A 22,892-nucleotide genomic window follows, 5' to 3' on the forward strand; every position below is an offset into this window, starting at 1 on the left:
GAGAGACACTCAAAGCAGAAACTCTGGGTCAGTCTTCCCTTCCTCCCCCCTACTCCTTTTTGTGTATTGAATCCTAATTAGACAATAGGAATACATTTAAGTAAGTCTAAGACTCTTCCTACCAGTATTCCCATTACCAGTCGCCCCAAGTCATTGCTTTTCTAATCTTTTACATACATATGTAACCCATAGAATAGTTTTATATTTCTTTAAATAAATGATATAGTATGCCTTGTTTGGCAAGTTTTTTTTTAAAATTCAGCATTGTGCATTGCCATGTATATACCGGTCTACATCATTCTTTTTATTTGCCATATCAGACCTCATTTTTGATTCCATAGTTTATTTAGCCACCCACAATTGATGGATGCTTAGGATATTTCCAGGTTTTTACTATTAAAAACAGTGCTGCAATAATTATTTTTGGGCATACCTCCTTGACACATGTTAGTGTTTCTCAAGGGAAGAAGGTGAAAAATGAACTCCCTTGGCATGTGATTTCAAAGTAGCTTTGTTATATCAGCAACATATGAAAATTCCCTACCTCCCCAAAGTCTCTCATCGCTTGGTGTTATCAAATCAAAACTTTTTTTTTTTTGATTTGGATAAGTATGATGGATAAGAAATGATATCATAATTACAAGTAAGTTTGAGCATCTTTTAACATCTTTTCATATGTGTATTAGCCATTTCACATTTCTGTGATGTTCATATCCTGTGTTGGGATTTCTTTTGTGCTTATTTGGCTTTTTCTTATTTGTAGGAATCCCTTATGTATTTTTCCATGTGTTCCTGATACCAGCCTCTTCTCTTGTATATGTGACAAATCTTTGTCATTTGGATCTTTTTGATCCTGATTTTGCTGCTGACCAGCTCTGTAATTTGAGGGGTGGGTGTCGCAACAGAGCACTTGTCTTATTTTAATCTACACTCTTCTTGGGGGAGGAGAGAGGTTCATAAACAAGGATAGGCTCACATGTGGGAAGGAGGTGAGGAAGAGCAGCGTCAGGAGACACTCACTTCATCACCACTCACAGTGCTTGCCCCAAGGACTGACATAGTAGAATCTGGCCATTTATGGATCCACATGTGTCCAAAGTTAGAATTCTTCTGACTTCTCAGTTAGAACACAAGTTTCAGAGGTACCTCTTCCATTCCACCACAGTAGGGAAGTATGTAAGTATGACCTATTCCAGTTAGCTTTTGACTGATGGGTGCCCTCAGCAAACTATTAAAATACAATACCACGAGATGCTTTGGAGACACTCATACTCAAATACCACCTTAGGCATAGACAACCTGTGCCCCTGCCCTGTGCCTTAGAGGGCCCTTCTTTTGCCCATGCCTGCCCCCTTCTAGTGGAGAAGTAAATGGCAACCCACTCCAGTATTCTTGCCTGGAGAATCTCATGGACAGAGGAGCCTGGCGGACCACAGTCCATGGGGTTGCAAGAGTCGGACTCAACTTAGCGACTACACCACCACCACCACCCTCCCCCCGCCCTCCCACCCTTCTAGACCACTCTCCTAAGTATCCAGAATCCAAGAATTACCTAATGAAATGTCCTGACCCTGCTTTCAGGGCCTGCGGAGGCTTTTTCTGAGCCCATCCTCCAAAAGATGAATCAAACCAATAGACCCCACCCCTGATAAGTGCATTCTTACGTTCCAGGTGTGGCCCAGGGTGACTGTTTGAGAGAGATGTTCCCAGAACTTGGGGGTACTAGCCAGGGCATCTGTGTACAAGGCTTGTTGAGGTGCAGGAAGGGACCGGGGTGTGTGAAAAAAGAAAGGCAGTGGCTTTGGGGCCAGGGTAGTCCATTTTAACTCTTGCCTCAGCCCTGCAGCTGTCAGAGGAGAGTCTCCCAACTGCTTATTTGGGAGGGAGGGTAGTTGTTTTTTTTTTTTTTTTTTTTTTTAAGCCATTAGGGACTTTTTTTTTTTTCTCTCACCACTCATTTAGAGGCTGGCTCCATATAGACCCCAGTTATCTTTGAGAATATTCTCAAAGAGAGCGGGGTGGGGAGTAGTCTGGGTGAATTTCCTGAAGGAAGGGTCTCTGCCTATCCTCTATCACTTGCCTGGCAGGCAGTGCTGCTATTGCTTTGTGAAAAGGAAGAAGGATTCCGCTGACCCACTGGATTTTTATGAAAGAAGTCTAAGGGTTCCCTTATCTCCCCTCACAAGGCACATCTGCCGGCAAACAGGCTGTCTGCTTCTTAGGGATTCCTTCATCATCCTGCTTCTCTTCTGAGTGTTTTGAGACACAGCTTAGTGCATTCCTTTCTGTTCTCTAAGCTGTGGGGGGAGGCAGGACGGTGAGGAAGTCATAATACATCAGCGGTCTTGCTGAGAGCTTAAAATGGGTGCTAGCAGCTGGGATGTGGGGGAATAGAGCTTTCCAGGGACAAGTGACCTGCTTGTTCAGCCAATGAGAAGCAGGTTAGAGGAATGATATCACCAGACAGGCGTTATTGTCTGATCATCTCATAAAAGCGGGATTGTGTCTGGCAACTTAACCCTTCTTTAGGTACTTTGGGTCTCACGCACTTCTTGGTATGTGACCTCCAGAGTCCTTTTTCCACCTGTCTGCTGTGAGACCAGAGATTAAAGATTTAAATTGGTGATGAAATTTGGGAAGTGATGTCATCATCTTGAAAATATGAACTAAAGCTTAGAACCACAGTTAGGGTGGGAATGTCAGCTGCGTCTGGAGAGCACATCTAAAGCAGATATCCATCTTAGGTTACATCAGACTTTTACTGTAGACTTGGGAGAGAATGGAGGGTAGAGAGGGGGAAAAGGATTTAGGCTTTAGTCTATTTCAATCTATATGATGGAGACTTACTAAGTATGCCCTGTTTTGGAGAAATTGGAATTTTCCTCCCAAATTGGGAAAATATCACTGAGTCTGAGGCCAATTTTGAAGAACAGATATTTGTCATGTTTGATTATATTACACTTATTTATTGTTCCTTACCCATAAAAATGACTTGATTTTCTCATACCTCCTTTCCATCACTGGTGAAATGAGGGTAAAGATCCTGTCCTATCCCCAAGGAGTTGAGATAAGAAAACAAACTAATTCATGTGACTTTCCATCCCATGCTATACACATGTATTATTATTAAGGCATTTGTATCTTAAGATTGCATATTCATTCATTCATTCATTTGTTCAGCATACTTTTTAAAATGCCTTGATGCTGGACGCAGATACAGAGAAAAGATGGAGTTATTACCTTTAAGGAGTTTTAAATATTGTGAGGGAGACAGACAATAATAATAAACACGCCTCATACATCCATTGTCTTTACCACGTGCCAGGCCCTGTTCCAAGTACCTTGATGTATGTGAGCTTGCTTTATCTTACTACAGCCCTCTGAAATGGGTGCTGTTATTAGCTTCATATTAGAGAGAAAGCAGCTGAGGCTCTGAGAGGCTATGTGATTTGCCTGAGGTCACGCAGACCTAGTGGTAGATTTGGGACTTGAACCAGGCAGTGCAGCTTTAGTCTGTGCGTTCAGTCTGTGCTAACCAGTGCAGCGATCACTAGCTATACGTGGCTTTAGAGTACTTGAAACTTGGTGAGTCCAAATTGAACTGGGCTGTGTGAAATACACACTAGATTCCAAGGCTCTGGTATGAAAAAAAAAATGTATAACATTACCTCATGTTGAAACCACATGTTGTGGTGATAATATTGTGGGTATACTGAGTTAAGTAAAATGTATTCGAATTAAATTTCCGTTTTTGTTTTTTTTTATTTTGACTACTTGAAAACTTATATACGTGCCTTGCATTTTTGGCTTATATTTCTATTGGACTGTGCTAGGCTAAATCATTATAATGCAGTAACAACAACAATAATAATAGGGGACATTTATTGAGCTCTCACTTGGTGCTACATGTTATGCTCATGCCTTTACAAACACCATTTCAATTAAGCTTCAAAATAACCCTTGTTATAATCTTCATTTTGTTGAAAAGGGAAGAGGTTTTGAGAGTCAGTAACCTGCCTGAGGTTAGTTAACTAGTTAACGTAGACCCCCGAATTTGAAACGTTTTATGTCTGACTCCAAAACCTGTGTTCAACCAGCACCCTGAAATGCCATTTCCAGTTAAATCTTGGGGCATTTTTTTGGTTTGTTTTTATTTTTGTAAGAATATTTAGTATTGCATACATCTGTATTTGTGATGTAAAAGTTTAAAATCAAAATCGCTTAGTCATAAAATAGACATCTTGGATAGAAATCTCTTGCAAAGCTTTGGCCCTCAGGGGATAATGGCACGGTTGAGCCCTGAGATGAAGCAGTGAGTCACCCTATACAAATTGTGTTTAATTTTCATTCCAATTGTTCTCTCAGGTCACTGGGCAATTTATGTCCCAACCGCCTTTGTCCATAGAGAAGAGGAAAAGGGGCAACACAGCTTTCCTTAGTCGTTTAGTCTTCTTGCTGATAGGAAGGGAAAAAAATGCCTTCCGTTTCATTGTCCCTTGAAATACTGTTTGTGTTCTAGTGAGTAACAAAGTGCTGTCTAATGACCCCTGACTTTCCTTTCTTCTAGAGCAAAGACTCAGGCGGACTGAAGGCGGCTATGATAGAGTTGGTGGAAAGGTTAAAGTTCAAGAGCTCAGACCCTAAAGTAAGTATTGTTTTGGATTTAATTGGATATTGGTACCCCAAGTATTTCATTCTCCTTGGGCTAAATTCGAGGGATGTTAATGACAGTCTGTCTGAACATTGCATCAAGATTAATTAAGCCTGCCCATCAAAAGCAGTGTTCTAATGTGCCTAGAGATAAGTCATCTATTTTTCCCCTTCTCTATTTTATGACTTACAACACATAATCATTAATTGTTTTCTCTGAACTGCAGACAAGTGCATTTTTAATCTTCCTTTACTGGGCCTTTGAGACTACTGGTCCCTGTGTCCATTAAATCCAGCCACAGGCATCAGAGATACAATCAGCTTAATGCTGGGGACTGGAATAAGCTCAGGCCTATGCAGTTGGTGTTCAGTACTAGCGTCTTGTCACTCTCCCACTTACAGGAACCAGCTGCCACAGTGAATGCCTTTGTCCTCATGACCTGGAGTCTGGTCTGGGAAATGGTTTAAGCTTCCCAGCTTTCTTTGCGAGATGTTGGGGGTGCTCTAGGATTGGTGTTCCGGGAGGTGCCATACCAGGGTTTGGGGGTGGATGGGGAACTGAACATGCCTGAGGGATTATGACTCATGCAGCCTCCCTTCTCCTACCCAGACGCTTGCTGTGGCGCTCCCGGTACTGGTGCCAGTTGGCTTTGCCTGAGAGTCAGAGCCTCTCACAATTTAAGAGAGAAAGGAAGATGATTTTACTTGACTTTCTGTATTTTCTTTTTTTTTTAATTAAAAAATTTTATAAGAGGAATTAGACTAGCATTTCCTGAGCACCTACTAAGAGCCAAGCACTGTGCTAGGATCTTTACATACCTTTTTTAAAAATTGTGGTAAAATATACAAAATGAAACTTACCATTTTAACGTGTTCAGTTCCATGACGTTAAGTACATTCATTTTGTTATGCAGCATCACTACTCTCCATCTCCAGAACTTTATCCATCATCCCAAACTGAAACTGTGCCATGAAGCACTAACTTCATTCTCCCTCTCCTCTTACACACTTGTGATCATTGCAGTAACCTTGCACATTAGCTTTTATTCCCATTTTATTGATAAGAACACTGAGGTTCAGAGAGAGGGCCATTAGCCCCAACTAGAGTATAATTTAGGGCTGAGATTCAAAATCTGATTCCAGTGTTTGTGTTCTTTTTTATTATGCTGCAAGCACTGGGTTTCATCTCCATTCTCCTATATAATCACATTATGCTTCCATTTTCTATTGTGAAACACTGTATGAGGCAGAGCCGCAGACAATGACAGGCTCCTCAAAAGGTGTGCAGTCACCAGTCTACAAAATAATTTTCATTTTATACAGCATTGAAAGTTCTTGGGACATCAGTAACACCTCTTGCCTTCTGGTGTGTTTAGGGTTCCAGAGCATCTTAATACAAAAACACACCCATGGAGTAACTTTTGTCAATTTTGGTAGCTCAGAGTAGAAAGACCCCCTCAAAACTACTTACATTAGTTTTCCTTTAGTGAAAGTGAACCAATTAATTATTAAAGATAGCAGAAAGCCTTTTTTATTTTTTAACCAAATTTCTCTGGTTTCTGGGACAACAGCTATCCTGAAGGAAACAAATGTATTTCCTCTTTCTGCCATACCCACATGCTTATAGGCAGTGAAGAGCAAGAAGATGTGTACCGATTACACTGAGTGGCTTCTGTGCCTGATGACAATACAGGTGAAGTGCTTTGGGATTCTTTATGATGCATATAGTGCATCTGATGGGAAGCTTGCCAGAGCTTAAAGGACTGAGTAGTCCCCTGCGAGCAACCCACAGAAGCCTTGGGATTTTCCCACGATGCATCATAAGCTAAAGGACATTTGTTAGGACCTCGCTTGATCTTGAGGATATTTATACACACTCACCTTTATCTTCTCTTTATCTCATCCTGGATGAGTTCCCGCCAGTCTGTTTTATTGTCAAGCCCCTTTCTCGCCCACCATCTGTGTGTGCCGTTTTTTACCTGGAGCCAGCTCGAAGCAGGACCAAGGTCATTGCAGAATGACTGTCAGGTCACAAAGAGGGGATGAAAAATGGGACACTTAAATACATGATTTCTGCAACAAAGAAAAATTTCCCAGAAATAAACTGGTGCCTTCCAAAAGAATCCGTGCGTTTTTAGTCTGTTCTGTCTTCCCTCCTAACCCTACCACCCCTTTCTTATGTTGGCCTATTTAAGAAGGGCAAAATCTCTCAGGCTTTGGGACCTGTCATTTCCGGGTGTGGCAGCTTTACGTAGAAGCACTGATTAAGTCATGGAGCACTGAGCACTCTCTCTGCCTCACTTCCTCAGGAATTCCCTAAAGCCTCACAAAACTTGATTAGTCCAGACACTGAGGTCTGCTGGGGACTGAGTTAATTTTCACATCTCAGTTTTTCCAGAGAGAAGTGGAAGATGCCTAGATTAACCTTTTTTTTAAAAAAAAATAATAATATATGCTTATAGATTAAAAATACAGATATTCATAAAGGAAATTAAAATGAATTTCCCTCAAGTTAACCACTGTTAACATTTTGCTATGTAACCTTCTAGACCTTTTTTCATGTAGAAATAAACGTTTCTAGGATATTTTACAAAAATTATACCATAGCTATGGCTTAAGACACAGAATGTCTAAAACATTCTTCAGTGTCAGTAATATAGACTTCTAAATGAGATGCCTCATTTTGTCCAAAATATTAGTCAGACACCCTCTTTTCTTCCGATTAATGGTTCTTAAACTTCAGTGTGCATGAAAATCACTTGGAGGACTTATTAAAATATAGCATACTGGACCCAACCCAGAGTTTCTGATTCAGTGAATCTTGGGGGGACTAGAAACTGTGTTGGACTTTCCTTATTTTCCTGCCCTCTTGTGTTTTTTTTTTTTTTCATTCTTTTCTGCAAATAGCCAGAAGAGCCCTTGTAAATAAGTCCAAATGATTTCAAACTTGGAAAAAACGAAATACATAAAAGTCTAGGCTTAGAAAACAAACTGAGCTGAGGCAGCAAAGGAGTAAGAGAGGGGAAGGGAGGTGAGCTGAGTCATCAGCTCAGGCTCCCTGAGAGGACAGGGTTCCTTTAAACAGTTATGTCCAACAGGGAAGCAACAAAGCCAAATAAAGGGGAAAGGAGTTCTGGTCAGGAGTGAGGAAGGATGATCAAAGTGTCATGGTCTAGGAGTGGGCTGAGTTCCAAGACCAGAGGAACAGCAAGAGATATCAAATCCCAGCTACTAGGATTGAGCCTGAGCATGGGAAAGAGCACTGGTGATGGTTGGTAAAGAAGGCAGAGGTCCACGTGAGGTTGTGTGTCTGTGTGTTGCTGGGGTGAGCCTAGTTTTAAAGGGGACAGACCTCCAGGGATCCAGAACTTGTGTACAGTGGAAAGAAATTATTTTTAATAGCAATCTATATTATGTTTAATTGGAAGTTGTCTATCAAGTAATTCTCATGTGTTTGACATGATCCAGTTTGCAAACATTTTTTTGCAGCCAAACTTTTCAGAAACATCTGTTGCACAAAGCAGGATTTTAGTCTCTAGATTTCTTACATTTATTCTAGACTTTAGGGAAACTAAAAGATGTAGTTAATTAGGGGTTTGTATGTGTGTGTATGTCCAGGCTGGATTTTTAGGAAATTTAAAGCACATGAGTTCTGTCACAGCTTTCCTTTGTAGTGACTATGCAATCATCTTTCATAGTTCACCCAGGGGAAACCTGAAACTTAAAAAACACATCGATTCCTTTCCTTTCCTTCCCTCTGTTCAGTCTCCCAGAAAGCATTGAATCAAAAGTATAACATGCTAAGCTCAGTGTAACCAACCTCTCATCATGCAGTTAATGATAGCCATTTTCTCCATTATATATTGATTACTTTTCTTTCCATAGAAGAGGCACCATTGACTGCTTCCTATAGCTGGTGTGCTTGAAACAAACAGTTAAACCATGTTTGTGTATCTAGAATTTATACTAATTTATTAAGAAGTTATCCTCAAAAAAGCATCTTTAACTTGAGCCAAGTGGCTCACATTGTTCTCTCTTAATGGAGTGGAATTAAACATGGGATCTAATCATACTAAGACTGTCTAGAATACAATCAGGTTCTTTTCCTTTTTTCTCTGATCTCTAAAGTTATTCTTACTGAAGTGTGAAACCAAAGAATTGTCTAGCAACATGAAATTAAATAGAACTGAGGATTGTTTTCTTGTTTTATTTTTATTTAACATTTACAGAGCATTTTATAATTGAAAGAGGACTTTATGGTACTTTTTAATAGCTGATGTCATTGACATAGAACATAGCCCAGACCTTCACTCCAGTGCTAATCAGACTATTGTTAAAATGATAGGTTTTGCATGTACAAATGGTAATGGATAGAAGCCAAACCGAACTTGAATTCTTAGTGTCTTGTTATCAGCTGGGTCAAGCCAGGCCTTGTGCCAGTCCTTGTCCTGCCACAAGATAGAAGTATTCACTGAGGCAGTATTTAATCAACCATCTGAAGCAAATAATTAAGATGCCCCAGTTATTAAATTTCTAGACAGTCAAAAGTGTTTCCTTGGTTGGAGGGTTATTAGAATTGTTGACCTAGTTCTTCAGTTTAAATAAAAAAGTTATAAATAGTAATCTTGGAAGACATGAATTGTGTTTATCTCTGTGTCCTCAAGCCCTATGAGCATGGTACCTGGCACATGGTAATAGATTTTCTTCTTCTTGTGCTTGCTCAGTCACATCCGGCTCTCTGTGACCCCATGAACTATAGCCTACCAGGCTCCCCAACCATGGGATTTTCCAGGCAAGAACACTGGTCTGGGTTGCCATTCCCTTCTCCAGAAGAGCTTGCAGACCCAGGAACTGAAACCATGTCTCCTGCAATGGCAGGTGGATTCTTTTACCATTATCTACTACAACAACCATATGGAAAGAAATATTATTATTTCCCCTGTTTTATGGACATGCAATATAAGACTCAGAGGTGTTAAACAGCTTGCTAGTAAGTGATGGGAATATAGCTTAACTTCAGATTCATCCTGTTTCATGTTACATACCCCATACTATTGTTGAACCCATGGATGAGTTGATATTTATACACATAGCCTGTCTAGTGATATGACTCTTCACTATTTTTCCCTCACATCCTTCTTTTACCTTCTTTCCCTCTCACCCTTCTTTTAGGAAACATACCAGTGCTTTCTCAGGTCCAGTCTAGGCTCTGAGGCATAGAAATGACCCAGAAGAAAATATGGCCTCTTCTCATCACATGTAGATACTGGGGCAGTGAAAAAAAGAGAAGCAGGCTCTTTGCCATCTTTCACCAACTCCCTGCCTTTATAAAAACAAAACAGTTTCCCCTTTTCTCATCTGCTGGTTATAAAAAGTAATACATGTTCTTCGTAGAAAAATATGGAAAGTACAGACAACTGTAATGAAAAAGGGAAAAAGTCTGCCAGTCTGCTGCTGCCTGCAGTGGTTTGTAAGCTTTCAGTACTTTTTTCTAAAATTGAGGATTCTTGAGCCTCACTCAGAACATCTAATTTGGTAGTTCACAGTTCTGCTTTTTTAGTATGCAGCCTGATGCATGCCGTCAACTTCAAAACACACCAGTGAAAAAGCTGGTTAATATTGTGGTGCTTGGCCTTTTAGATAGAATAGTCCTATTATTCTATGTACAGTTGACCTCTGAACAACATGATTCGAACTGCGAGGTTCCACTTATTTAAGGATTTTTTTTTTTCAGTAGTAAATACTATAGTTCTACACAAGCTGCAGTTGGTTGGATTTGTGCCCACAGAACCCAGAATGGCGGGTATGGAAGAATCCTGTATGTGGAGGGCTGACTCTGAACCAGACAGGGACCTTCAGCCCAACTTCAACAGAGGGTTGCCCACAGCACCATTTAAGAGACAATGGTATATATACCTGTTAGAATTCTTTGTGTGTGTGTGCGTTTATATATATGTAAAACTATATAGCTGTATACACACACACATACATACCTAATTTGTATCCTGCTTTTATCTCCTGGACATTATTCCTTATAAGTACATATATTTTATCATTTGAATTCACTTCTATCTTTGAACCCCAGTTTCAAAAGCTCAAGTCCTGAATGCCAGTCTGCCTTTATTGCCAAATGGAAACTTTACCTAATAAGGCATTTCTGTTTTCTCCCTAAGAGTGTAAGCAGATTCTGTGAGTTTATTTGTTTTTTTGAGGCAAGCATAATAGTCACAGTCTAAGGTTATTCAGGCACAATGGAAACTGAGTTAGTGCAAAGCCAGATACACAGTTGGGTAGTCAGCTCCAAGCTACCTGTTTCACAGTATCTGTCTCTGCACTGGTCAGGCTGTCTCCCATCATGGGGCTGAATGAATAAATGCAGAGCACAGTGGGACATCCAAGGCCATCAGCTCCAGTCCCTCCACTCTGTAGATGAGAACACTGAGGTGCCAGGGGAATAAAGGTTCTTGTCCAAGGTCACCCAGGCAGTTACAGCAGAGTGAGAGAAGGCTGACAGCTTTTAGGACTACAGCTCTGTAGTTTTCCAATAAAGAGAAGTTTTGTCCATTTGACAAGGATGTGGAAAAATTAGAATCCTCATAACTTTGTTGAAAGTGAAATTTGCTCAGTCGTGTCCAACTCTTTGCAACCCCGTGCACTATACAGTCCATGGAATTCTCCAGGCCAGAATACTGGAGTGGGTAGCCTTTCCCTTCTCCAGGGGCTCTTCCCGACCCTGGGGTGGAACCCAGGTCTTCCGCATTGCAGGCAGATTCTTTACCAGCTGAGCCACAAAGGAAGCCCAAGAATACTGGAGTGGGTAGCCTATCCCTTCTCCAGGAGATCTTCCCGACCCAGGAATCAAACGAGGGTCTCCTGCATTGCAGGTGGATTCTTCACCAACTGAGCTTTCTGGGGGGATATAAAATGGTATAGTCACTTTGGAAAATGGTCTGGCAGTTACTCAAAAGTTAAAACCTAACAGTTGCCATGTTATCCAGCAATTCCATTCTAGGGTATAAACCCAAGAGAGATGAAAACATACATCCACACAAAAACTGCACACCAGTGTTCATAGCAACATTATTCATACTGTCCAGAATGTGAAAACAACCCAGCCAGTGCATGGGTAAATGAAATGTGGTATGTCCATACAGTGGAGTACTATTTGGCAATAAAAAGAAAGCAAGTCCTGACACGTGCTGCAACAAGGATACTCCTTGGAAACATGTGGAGTGAAAGTCAGTCACAAAAGGCCAAATACTGCATGATCACCTGATTCCATTTATATGAAATGTCTAGAATAGGCAAATTTTTAGAGAAGGAAACTAGACTTGTTGCCTGGGGCTGAGGGAGATGGAGGAATGGGGAGATAGTGATTGCTAAAGTTCTGAAATTGATTGTGGTAATGATCACACAATTCTGTGAATGTACTAAAAAGCACTGAATTATATGACATGTGAATTATATCTCAGGAAAGCTGTTGAGAGATTATTGTCTGAGTCACTCTTTTTTCAGCCCTTCACTTGAAATGTCATCAGTGAATAGTCTTTTTCTTTCCCCTTTCCTCTTCTAGCAGGAGTGAAGGTCAGAGATCTAACGTTAGCCTCTGTTAGGGGAGGCAACACTATATAGTTACTAAGAGCTCCCTGGGACAGATGCCTTGATAACTGCAGTCTTGAGTAGATCCTGTGTTCAACCTCCCCATTTCTCAGGGGTTTTATTTTGTTGTTGTTTTTTCAGCTGCAAAATAGAGAATAATAGTACATACTTCATAGGGTTGTTAGGAAAATTAAATGAGGTAATCCATTTAAAATGCACAGGACAACATCCCGTAAATGGTGGCTGCTGCGAGCTGTCTCCTAGTCTGAGAACCATCACTGTTTCCAGCGGAAAGGCAAGGGTTCACGGTGGGTGTAGATTCCTCCCTCAACCCCTCCAAGAGTTCAGAAGACCTTCTGATACTGGTGGAGAGAAATAAGCCACCTGTTTTATAACTAACTGGATTCTGCACTTACGTCAATTAACACTTCCCAGGATTAGTGACACTTACAGATTGCAGGTTTCAAAGGGCCATTGCTACCTCTTTGAGTGATAATAACATGCAAATAAATTGAGTTAAATAAATTGAGTTGAGACCGCTAGGTGTTGTTGCCTGGCTGGCTGACTCTGTGGGCTTTGCAGGGCGACCTTGCTGGTTGTTGACTCAGTGTCTATTGCCCATTCAAGTCAAGGCAAACATATCTGCCTCGGGGAGTATGTGACTGTTTGTCCATAGATTCCCAGTAGAAATAAGAAATCAATGCATAGAAGCAATTATGTTTATTGTTATGAAGCAAACTCTAGTTAGCATAACTATCTGGTGCCAAATTAAGATAGAAATAAAGAAATTAAGAGCCACGAAAGAAATCAAGTATGGCATTTGAGACATACTAGGAAATATACCCCACTTTAAAGTAAATACCCCTGGGATACTGGTTCCCTCCCTACTTCCCCTTCCCCTTCTGCCTTACCTTTTGACTGTTCTCTTTCTTATGGAGCACCCGAGCTCCTAACTGAAGCACCATACAAATCCACTCCAGGCTTTTTAAAACTAGGTGTACATGGTCTCTGAGCCGCCCAGGGGGCTGGAGCAGTGTTAGAAATCAAAGGAATTGAGCTTTAAATGGCTTAATAAAATTAACACATCATGATGTCCTTCTCCCCCCTGCTCCAGCTCCTCTGCACTGGCAGGAGCCTTGATAATATACTCTCTGCCAGAGCTTAAAAGGCCTATTACGTGGCCAATGAGAAGAAGGCAATGGAGCTGTCAGGACTCTCCCACAGCAGCCACACTTCACGTTTCCAGTGCAGGATTGTATTTGACATTTAATTTAGGAGCCTGGGTATCTAGATATAAAACTTTACTGTGATAATAGTGATAAAAAACCACCCAGAGTTTTATTTAAGGGCCTCTTCCTTTCCTGTCCCCCTCCCTCCCCTTTTCCTTTTAGTTCAACCAGGGATCGAACCTGCGTCTCCGGCACTGCAGGCAAGATTCTTTAGTGCTGAGCCAGTGAGGAAGCCCCATAGATGCTTGTTTGTATACACGAATGTAAAATTTGAAAACCGGCCTCTCCCCTGGTTGAGACCTGCATTTAGGCAAAGGGCAAAATCCATCAAGTCTCTGAGTCTCTGTGGTTTCGTGGAGAACTGTCATTCAACCCCATGATCCAATAGATGACCATCCCATGGTTGAATGGCTTTTGTTTTACTTCTTTAGTAGGTGAAATAGATTCTATGATATCACCTTAATTCCCAAGTCAATCTGATTAAATACACATTATAATCCCCATTTTACAATTGAAGAAGCAAATATGTAAGAGGTTTAATGACTTGTCCAAGGCCACAGGGCTGGGGATGGCAATCAGTTGCCTTTGTGTGATTGCTATACAGAATTAGCATTAATTATAGGAGATATTCACTTTCATGCATTGGAGAAGGAAATGGCAACCCCCTCCAGTGTTCTTGCCTGGAGAATCCCAGGGACGGGGGAGCCTGGTGGGCTGCTGTCTATGGGGTCAAACAGAGTTGGACACGACTGAAGCAACTTAGCAGCAGCAGCAGCAGCAGCAGCATTAACTTTTTGCTTATAGAAGATGGGTTGGGAATAGTATACAAATACAGTCTGAGTTTGTACAGACTTTTAGGGGAAAAGTTAAATCAACTGTGCCATGCTTTCCTTTACTTTTATGGCAAAAGAGCACAGATATTAGAACAGGATGATTTTATTCAAGCACTGGAACTTAATTACCTCCCTCATTTAATTTGACTGAACCTTCAGTTTAATTATGAAGTGAGACTAATCATAGTTCATCAGGCACCCTGTCTATCAGATCTAGTCCCTTAAATCTATTTCTCACTTCTACTATATAATCATTAAGGATTCGATTTAGGTCATATCTGAATGGTCTAGTGGTTTTCCCTACTTTCTTCAATTTAAGTCTGAATTTGGCAATAAGGAGTTCATGATCTGAGCCACAGTTAGCTGCCGGTCTTGTTTTTGCTGACTATATAGAGCTTCTCCATCTTTGGCTGCAAGGAATATAATTAGTCTGATTTCACTGTTGACCATCTGGTGATGTCCATGTGTAGAGTCTTCTCTTGTGTTTTTGGAAGAGGGTGTTTGTGACATTGTACAGGAGACAGGGAGCAAGACCATCCCCAAGAAAAAGAAAAGCAACAAAGCAAAATGGCTGTCTGAGGAGGCCTTACAAATAGCTGTGAAAAGAAGAGAGGCGAAAAGCAAAGGAGAAAAAGGAAAGATATACCCTTTTGAAAGAAGAGTTCCAAAGAATAGCAAGGAGAGAAAAGAAAGCCTTCCTTAGCGATCAGTGCAAAGAAATAGAGGAAGACAATAGAATGGGAAAGACTAGAGATCTCTTCAAGAAAATCAAAGATACCAAGGGAATATTCCATGCAAAGATGGGCTCAATAAAGGACAGATATGATATGGACCTCACAGAAGCAGAGGATATTAAGAAGAGGTGGCAAGAATACACAGAAGAACTGTACAAAAAAAGATCTTCATGACCCAGATGATCATGATGGTGTGATCACTTACCTAGAGCCAGACATCCTGGAATGTGAAGTCAAGTGGGCCTTAGGAAGCATCAGTATGAACAAAGCTAGTGGAGGTGATGGAATTCCAGTTGAGCTATTTCAAATCCTGGAAGATGATGCTGTGAAAGTGCTGTATTCAATATGCCAGCAAATTTGGAAAACTCAGCAGTGGCCACAGGACTGGAAAACATCAGTTTTCATTCCAATCCCAAAGAAAGGCAATGCCAAAGAATGCTCAGACTACCACACAATTGCACTCATCTCACACGCTAGTAAAGTAATGCTCAAAATTCTCTAAGCCAGGCTTCAACAATACATGAACCATGAACTTCCAGATGTTCAAGCTGGTTTTAGAAAAGGCAGAGAAGCCAGAGATCAAATTGCCAGCAACTACTGGATCATCGAAAAACCAAGTTCCAGAAAAACATTTATTTCTGCTTTATTGACTATCCCAAAGCCCTTGACTGTGTGGATCATAATAAACTGTGGAAAATTATGAAAGAGATGGGAATACCAGACCACCTGACCTGCTTCTTGAGAAATCTGTATGTAGATCAGGAAGCAACAGTTAGAACTGGACATGGAACAACAGACTGGTTCCAAATAGGACAAGGAGTACGTCAAGGCTGTATATTATCACCGTGGTTATTTAACTTACATGCAGAGTACATCATGAGAAACGCTAGACTGGAAGAAACACAAGTGGAATCAAGATTGCTGGGAAAAATATCAATCACCTCAGATATGTGGATGACACCACCCTTATGGCAGAAAGCAAAGAAGAACAAAGAGCCTCTTGATGAAAGTGAAAGAGGAGAGTGAAAAAGTTGGCTTAAAGCTCAACATTCAGAAAACAAAGATCATAGCATGCGGTCCCATCGCTTCTTGACAAATAGTTGGAGAAACAGTGTAAACAGTGTCAGACTTTATTTTTGGGGGCTCCAAAATCACTGCAGATCGTGACTGCAGCCATGAAATAAAAAGATACTCCTTGGAAGAAAAGTTAGGACCAACCTAGACAGCATATTCAAAAGCAGAGACATTACTTTGCCAACAAAGGTCCATCTAGTCAAGGCTATGGTTTTTCCAGTGGTCATGTATGGATGTGAGAGTTGGACTATAAAGAAAACTGAGCACTGAAGAGTTGATGCTTTTGAACTGTGATAATGGAGAAGACTCTTGAGAGTTCCTTGGGCTGCAAGGAGATCCAACCAGTCCATCCTAAAGGATATTAATCCTGAATGTTCATAGGAAGGACTGAAGCTGAAGCTGAAACTGTAATACTTTGGCCACCTCATGTGAAGAGCTGACTCATTTGAAAAGACCCTGATGCTGGGAAAGATTGAGGGCAGGAGGAGAAGGGAACGACAGAGGATGAGATGGTAGATGACATCACCGACTCAATGGACATGAGTTTAAGTAAACTCCAGGAATTGGTGATGAACAGGGAGGCCTGGCATGCTGCAGTCCATGGGGTTCAAAGAGTTGGACACAACTGACCTACTGAACTGAAACTAATCATACTATGTTTTTATTGATGCTTTTGAACTGTGGTGTTGGAGAAGACTCTTGAGAGTCCCTTGGACTGCAAGGAGATCCAACCAGTCCATTCTGAAGGAGATCAACCCTGGGATTCTTTGGAAGGAATGATGCTAAAGCTGAAACTCCAATACTTTGGCCACCTCATGCAAAGAGTTGACTCATTGGAAAAGACCTTGATGCTGGGAGGGATTGGGGGCAGGAGGAGAAGGGGACGACAGAGGATAAGATGGCTGGATGACATCACTGACTTGATGGAGGTGAATCTGAGTGAACTCTGGGAGTTGGTGATGGACAGGGAGGCCTGGCGTGCTGCGATTCATGGGGTCACAAAGAGTGGGACATGACTGAGTGACTGAACTGAACTGAACTGAACCCTGAAAACAGGAACTTTTGAGAGGCAGATAAGAAATGACGAAGTTTGGTTTCAGGGCTTTTGGCCGCCCGAAAATAATTCTCAAAACTGTAGTTATCTAACAGGCCCTGTGGTTCTTAGGTTAGCAGATTGTTAGCTGCTTGAGGAGGTGTCGTAGGGTTTGAGTCAGCCAAAGAGAGCAAACGTGATAGAGGCGAGCTGTGACCTTGAGCAGCTGACTCTACCCTCAGGCTCTGTGTAGGTGCTGAGGCACAGAGTGTGACCTGTCCTTCCTGTGCTTTCTGTGCTTTGCGTCCATGTCATGGAAGCAGATTGTATCTAATCTTATCAAACTAGAAAAGGCTCGTGACAATTTGACCATCTCCTGAAACTGAGGCAAGGAACCTCTGGCTTGACTCCATCCTCTTCAGTGCCTAGGGTCTGTGGGGAAGTCCTTCCCGGGTTCCTGTGGGAAATTAGAATCTACTCCCAAGGGTGTGGGCTCTCTTTCTCTGGGAGAACTGACTGGAGCTGTGTATCTGTGAGAGCTCAGTGGGTACCAAAGGAAAAACCCACGATAAATGTTGCCACCAGGCTCCTCTGTCCATGGGATTCTCCAGGCAAGAATACTGGAGTGGGTTGCCATGCCCTTTTCCAGGGGATCTTCCCAACCCAGGGATTGAACCCAGGTCTCTGACATTGCAGGTGGATTCTTTACCATTTGAGCTAGGCAGGAAGCCCCTACATGATCACAGTTACTGTTAACTGGGCCAGCAGAACAGTTCTGCTGGTACATCTGGGTTCCCAGAAAGTGCTAAGTTCTTCCCATGTATTATTTTGTATAAATGTCACAGAAATGTCTATGAGAGCCATATTATTAGCCCTATTTTACAAATGAAAAAACTTACCCCTTTCTGAGCTTCAGAAGCACAGAGCAGGGCCAACACTAAAAGCTTTCTTTATCATCACAGACTCCACCAGCTTTACCATTCTGACCCTCTATAGCAAAGAAGACCCAGAAAACAGGAGCCCTGCATCTCAGTGTCCTTTCCTGAGGGTTCCTGGTAGCTCGGGTTGTGTTGGTTTGTTGGTCTCTATGGCATGCGGATAGCCAGGCATTATCTTTGCAAGAAAGATGTTTGGGTAGAGAACCAGAATGGAGGTGATAGGTGGGTCTTGTTTTGAAATTGCTTTCAATCTTCAACAGATAAAATAGGCTTTATTTGTATATTTAAGTCTAAGAGGTTTAAAACTAGTATAATTTTTGTTTAGTTGCCCCTGAAACTTTCAGGGTCAGTTCCTACCTCCCATTTCCTAAACAATGACTCCTGAGACAGAAGCCATCTGTCTGGTTTCTATATACGTTAAGGTAGAAATAAAGCTGAAAACAAGGTGGAGTAGATGCTCTCACTTGTATTCACATGTGCTAAAGATCTCTGGGGACCCATTCTTCTACTTTCACATTTCTGCAGGGGGCACCCAGAATTTTTTTCTGTCCACTCAAGCCAAGTGTTCCTCAGAAGCTCATGACTGCTTTCTCTGTTGCCACCCTGGAGTCAGGCAGAGAGAAGCATCTTAAGGGCAAGCAGCAGTACCATTCAGAGAGAGCCCAGCATCCCTCTTGAATTGTTCTCTGGTGCATCCAGTTCAGTGCCATGACACCAGGTTCCACATCAAGTTCTCATGGCATGAAATTCACAGCAGCCGACAGCATGAGCAAGCAGTCCTGGGAGGAGAGAACACTTGCATTGATGCCCTAACCATGGTGGTTAGCTCTCCATCTCTCGTGTGGGGCTGCTTGTTGGTCTGCCCTAACTGTGTCCCTCAGATGACTAGAGCACACAGTTGCTGTCCATTCCACAGCTGATTAGCAGATTCAGGTGTTTATTAGGATCTTTCCAGCACCAAGCCTTTAGAAAACATAGTCCTGAGTCTCTAACATTCTGTGTATGTGTGCGCTCATGTACACGTGTGTTTATGTATGTTGAGGAAAAACCACGAAAGGGAGGATATTCAGAAGAAGCATATTGCCGGGTCTTATACATGAAGCTGATAAAGAACAATAGAGTACTTAGGCTCAAGCACCAACATTTATAATCTCAGGAAGAAGCACTCTGGCAGAAATAGAGGAAGGCTGGAGTATTCCAGCTGAAATGTGGGGCTCCTATCCATGAGAATGTGATTCTGCAAGTCAAAGATACAAGCCTAGCTGAAGATTCTGTAAGGCAAATCTAAGGTCTAAACACCCAAGAAGGAGAGCTTGAAGGACATATGTAGTTACCAAGTCTGAAAGGGTTAAGGTGGGATTTGAGGTCAAGATTAGAAAGCCAAGGATTCTGGGCCAAGTGAAAATGAGAAAGGAGAAAAAGCTGGCCGAAAACAGGTTGGAGGTAGGATTGGAATCCTAAAGAGTTTCTTCAAATCACTCAGAAGCCCTTTGTGACATAGAATTTTGTTTCAGAAAATTAGTGGTGTAAGTGAGAGTGGGGCTAGTTTACCGTAGGTAGGTCTAGGTGGGGATGGGGGTAGGTGGAGCTTAAGTGGAGTGTTTGAGTCTAGAGAGTTGGGTAGAGTTATTTAGTGGGGAGTAATGGGAGACGGTGCAAGAAAAGGGATTCCTTTGTATAGGGGCAGGCTTCTTCAGCCAGCCTGTGGTGGAGAGACAGGTGTGGGATGGTTTCTGACACTTGGTCAGAAGGATTGACTGCCATTATGTGCCAGACCCTAAGCAAAGATGTCATAATGTTTTTTCCAGATATTAAGTTCACCTATTATCTAGTGGAGAAAATAAAACCTGACTCCAGAGTTTAAAGCTGGGGTGACTGCCTAAACTTTGATATTGTTAACAGGGAGAAGGGAACAGACAAGGTTTGAATGGAAGATATGAAAGAATATTGTTGTGTTTAGAAAGCAGATTATGCAATCGAACTATGTGAGTTCAAGCTCCAAATTTGCCACCTGCTCTGTGTGTGAATTTGGGCAGGTTTCTTACCCCCACTCAACCTTAGTTTCTTCATCTATAAAACTGACATGATAAGAATTGCTACATCATGATATCATTGTGATGATTAATTGAAACAGCATGTAAAGTGTTTAAAATAGTGCCTAATATGTAAGTGCTCAAAAGGGTAGCAGTGATGAGGAGGAGGACGAGGATTCTGTTTGATGCTTGATGGTTTAAGTAATAGGAAAGTATCCAGGTAGAGATATACATCAAAAGGAATTGTGAGACTGGAGACGCAGAGAGAAAACCCAGGCTTTGGAGCCATCTCCATTTAGGTGGTAGCTGAATTGCAAAGATGAGATGAAACTAATAAGCAGGAAGTTATGGAGAGAAAGCAGTTTTGTCTCCAGAGGGCATTTCACAGTGTCTGAAGACTCTTGTTTGCATTAATTGGGGATCGGGAGCAATGTATCATCTACTACACAGAGGCCAAGGAGGCTGCTTCCTATTTTACAAAGCACAGTTCATTTCCTCCCACAGCGAATACCAACAATAGATGTAACTTGTGCCAAGGCTGAAAAACCCTTGTAGTTTCCTCAGTCACAGTCATCTGGAGAGTATGTGTAAAGTTTGTGGGGACGAAGCTGATGAACATAAAGCCAGGGCAGTCTAGGTCGCAGAAACCATGGGAGAAGAGAAATTGAAGACTGAGGGCTCTCAGCAGTGGCGTATGGTACAGAGAGGCTGATCGTGAGAGCAGAGGGAGTCAGCAGCCAGGACAGTCTTCAGCGCTGGAGGAGACCGGGGTGCAAGTTTTATGTGACTTTCCAAATAAGCTTGGTGGTTAAAGGTAGGAGAGAGAACGATCTCTTGAGAGGGCAGCGTTGCCATAGGAAAAGTGTTAATTCTGCATTCTTCTTTGCTTCTCAATTTGACTGTGTATCAGGCTAACAACTTCTAGGTCAGATTCCTACTCCTCTGATGCCCCCTCTTGTTTTAGCAACAAATGTGATTAGAGGCAAATCTGGATTAGTGAATTAGTTCCAAGAGTGTAGCATTTGTGCAGCTCTATCATTTTAGAGATAAAAGGGAGACTGAGTTTAGCTTTTCACTTTTAATAGCTCAGGAGCCTGAGGCCCTGAGAGATTCCCTGACTTATCCAAAGTCACGCAGCTGGTTAGTTCTTAAAGACACACCTGCATGCCATCCCGGCCGCTGACTTCCCATCGCAAGTGCTCTCTTCCATGCCATGTTGCTTTCCAGGGGTCTCATCCTAGTTCTCAGAGGAAGGAGGTTACTAGATAGAGTGGTTTTCAGTGTGATGACCTAGATCAGGCTGGCCTGCGGTGAATCTTTGCTCCATAGCTTACCTGCTGTGTAACACCAGATCAGTGACTTCATCAGAGGGGACTTCAATGTCCCCTCCCCATAAAATGAAAGTATTATTGCCTCCCTGAGGATTAAATCAGAAACACGTCTGAGATGGCACTTGGAACACTGCTTGCACATGGTCCCTCTTAACATCTTCATTATTATGATTCATAAGACCCTGTCTCTGTCACAGATTAAGGGGCAAGAGAATGTCCAGCGACAGAAAGCAGGCCAACATTAGACATGCTGTCTGAGTCACCCAGCCTTGCTCCTCACCCCATCTCCTTACTCTGCCATAAGAGCAGTATCGTGAGGGTTGGTGTTGCTGTAGTTATACAAGGTCTTAAAGCAGATATCTTTCCACTATATTGTGGTGATGTCTATATGTCATTGATGTGTCTGGTATTTCTTAAAAGTCAGTGACCTCACACTGCAGGCCACTCACTGAATCAGCTAATTAGACCCTGACAATTTTTAGTCTTCCTGTCTATGAACACGTACTGTCTTTACTTTTATTATTTTCTCTTTTCTTTCATCATAGATTCCCTTATACAGATTTTGTACATATTTAGTTAGATTTATACCTAAGTCTTTAATTTTGGGGGTGCTAATTTAAATGGTATTGTGTTTTAAAATTCAAGTTCCATGTTCATTGATGGTATGTATAGGAAAGTGATTGACTTTTATATATTAGCTTTTTGTCTGGCAGCGTTGTTATAACTGCCTGTTAGTTTGGGAGCTTTTTTTTTTTTTGATGATTCTTTCAGATTTTCTACATAAATAATCATGTCAGTTGTGAACAGAGGCTGCTTTATTTCTGCCTTCTCAACCTATAAACTTTTTATTTCCTTTTGTCTTTTGAAAAGGAGAAGTAAGATAAAACGTCCTTGCCTTGTTCCTGATCTTAGCTGGAAAAATCAGTTTCTCACCATACAATATGACATTGACTGTAGATTTTTTTGGTACACCTTTTTATGAAGTTGAGAAAGTTCTTCCCTATTTCTAGTCCGCTGAGGATTTTTATCATACATGGATATTAGATTTTGTCAAGTGCTTTTTTTGTATCTATTGATATGGTCATGTGATTTTTTTCTTCTTTAGCCTGTTGATTATAGATTAGATGAACTGATTTTCAAATGTTGAACCAGCCTTGCATACCTGGGGTAAATCCCTCTAAGTTGTGGTATATAATTCCTTTTATACATTTTTGGGTTTGATTTGCTAATGTCTTATTGAGGACTTAACTTTCTTTGAGCCATATTTCTTTTTAAAAATTACTCTTAAAGAAAAAGTATGATACATTATTGTAGAAAATGTGAACTTAAAAGTAAAGAAAAAGAAAGAAAAGTACTCCTAATTCCAGCACTCAGACATAACCGCCCTCCGACATTGTGATGTGTTTGGTTTGCTGTTGTAGCTTAGTCACCAAGTTGT

The 22,892-nt window shown here is 41.5% G+C and overlaps 1 protein-coding gene across 3 annotated transcripts in view; it reads left to right on the plus strand.

Moving 5' to 3' along the window:
• Positions 1-22,892, plus strand: part of TRIM44 (tripartite motif containing 44) — a 116,177-nt gene that overhangs the window by 14,216 nt on the left and 79,069 nt on the right. For all 3 annotated transcript variants that reach the window (XM_060400057.1, XM_027979631.2, XM_042233358.2), the window contains exon 2: positions 4,568-4,645. In XM_060400057.1, the coding sequence (XP_060256040.1) occupies positions 4,568-4,645 (78 nt within the window). The remainder of the gene's footprint in view (positions 1-4,567; positions 4,646-22,892) is intronic.

This window comes from Ovis aries, chromosome 15 (assembly GCF_016772045.2).
Source record: "Ovis aries strain OAR_USU_Benz2616 breed Rambouillet chromosome 15, ARS-UI_Ramb_v3.0, whole genome shotgun sequence".
In the NCBI taxonomy this organism is placed as follows: domain Eukaryota; kingdom Metazoa; phylum Chordata; class Mammalia; order Artiodactyla; family Bovidae; genus Ovis; species Ovis aries.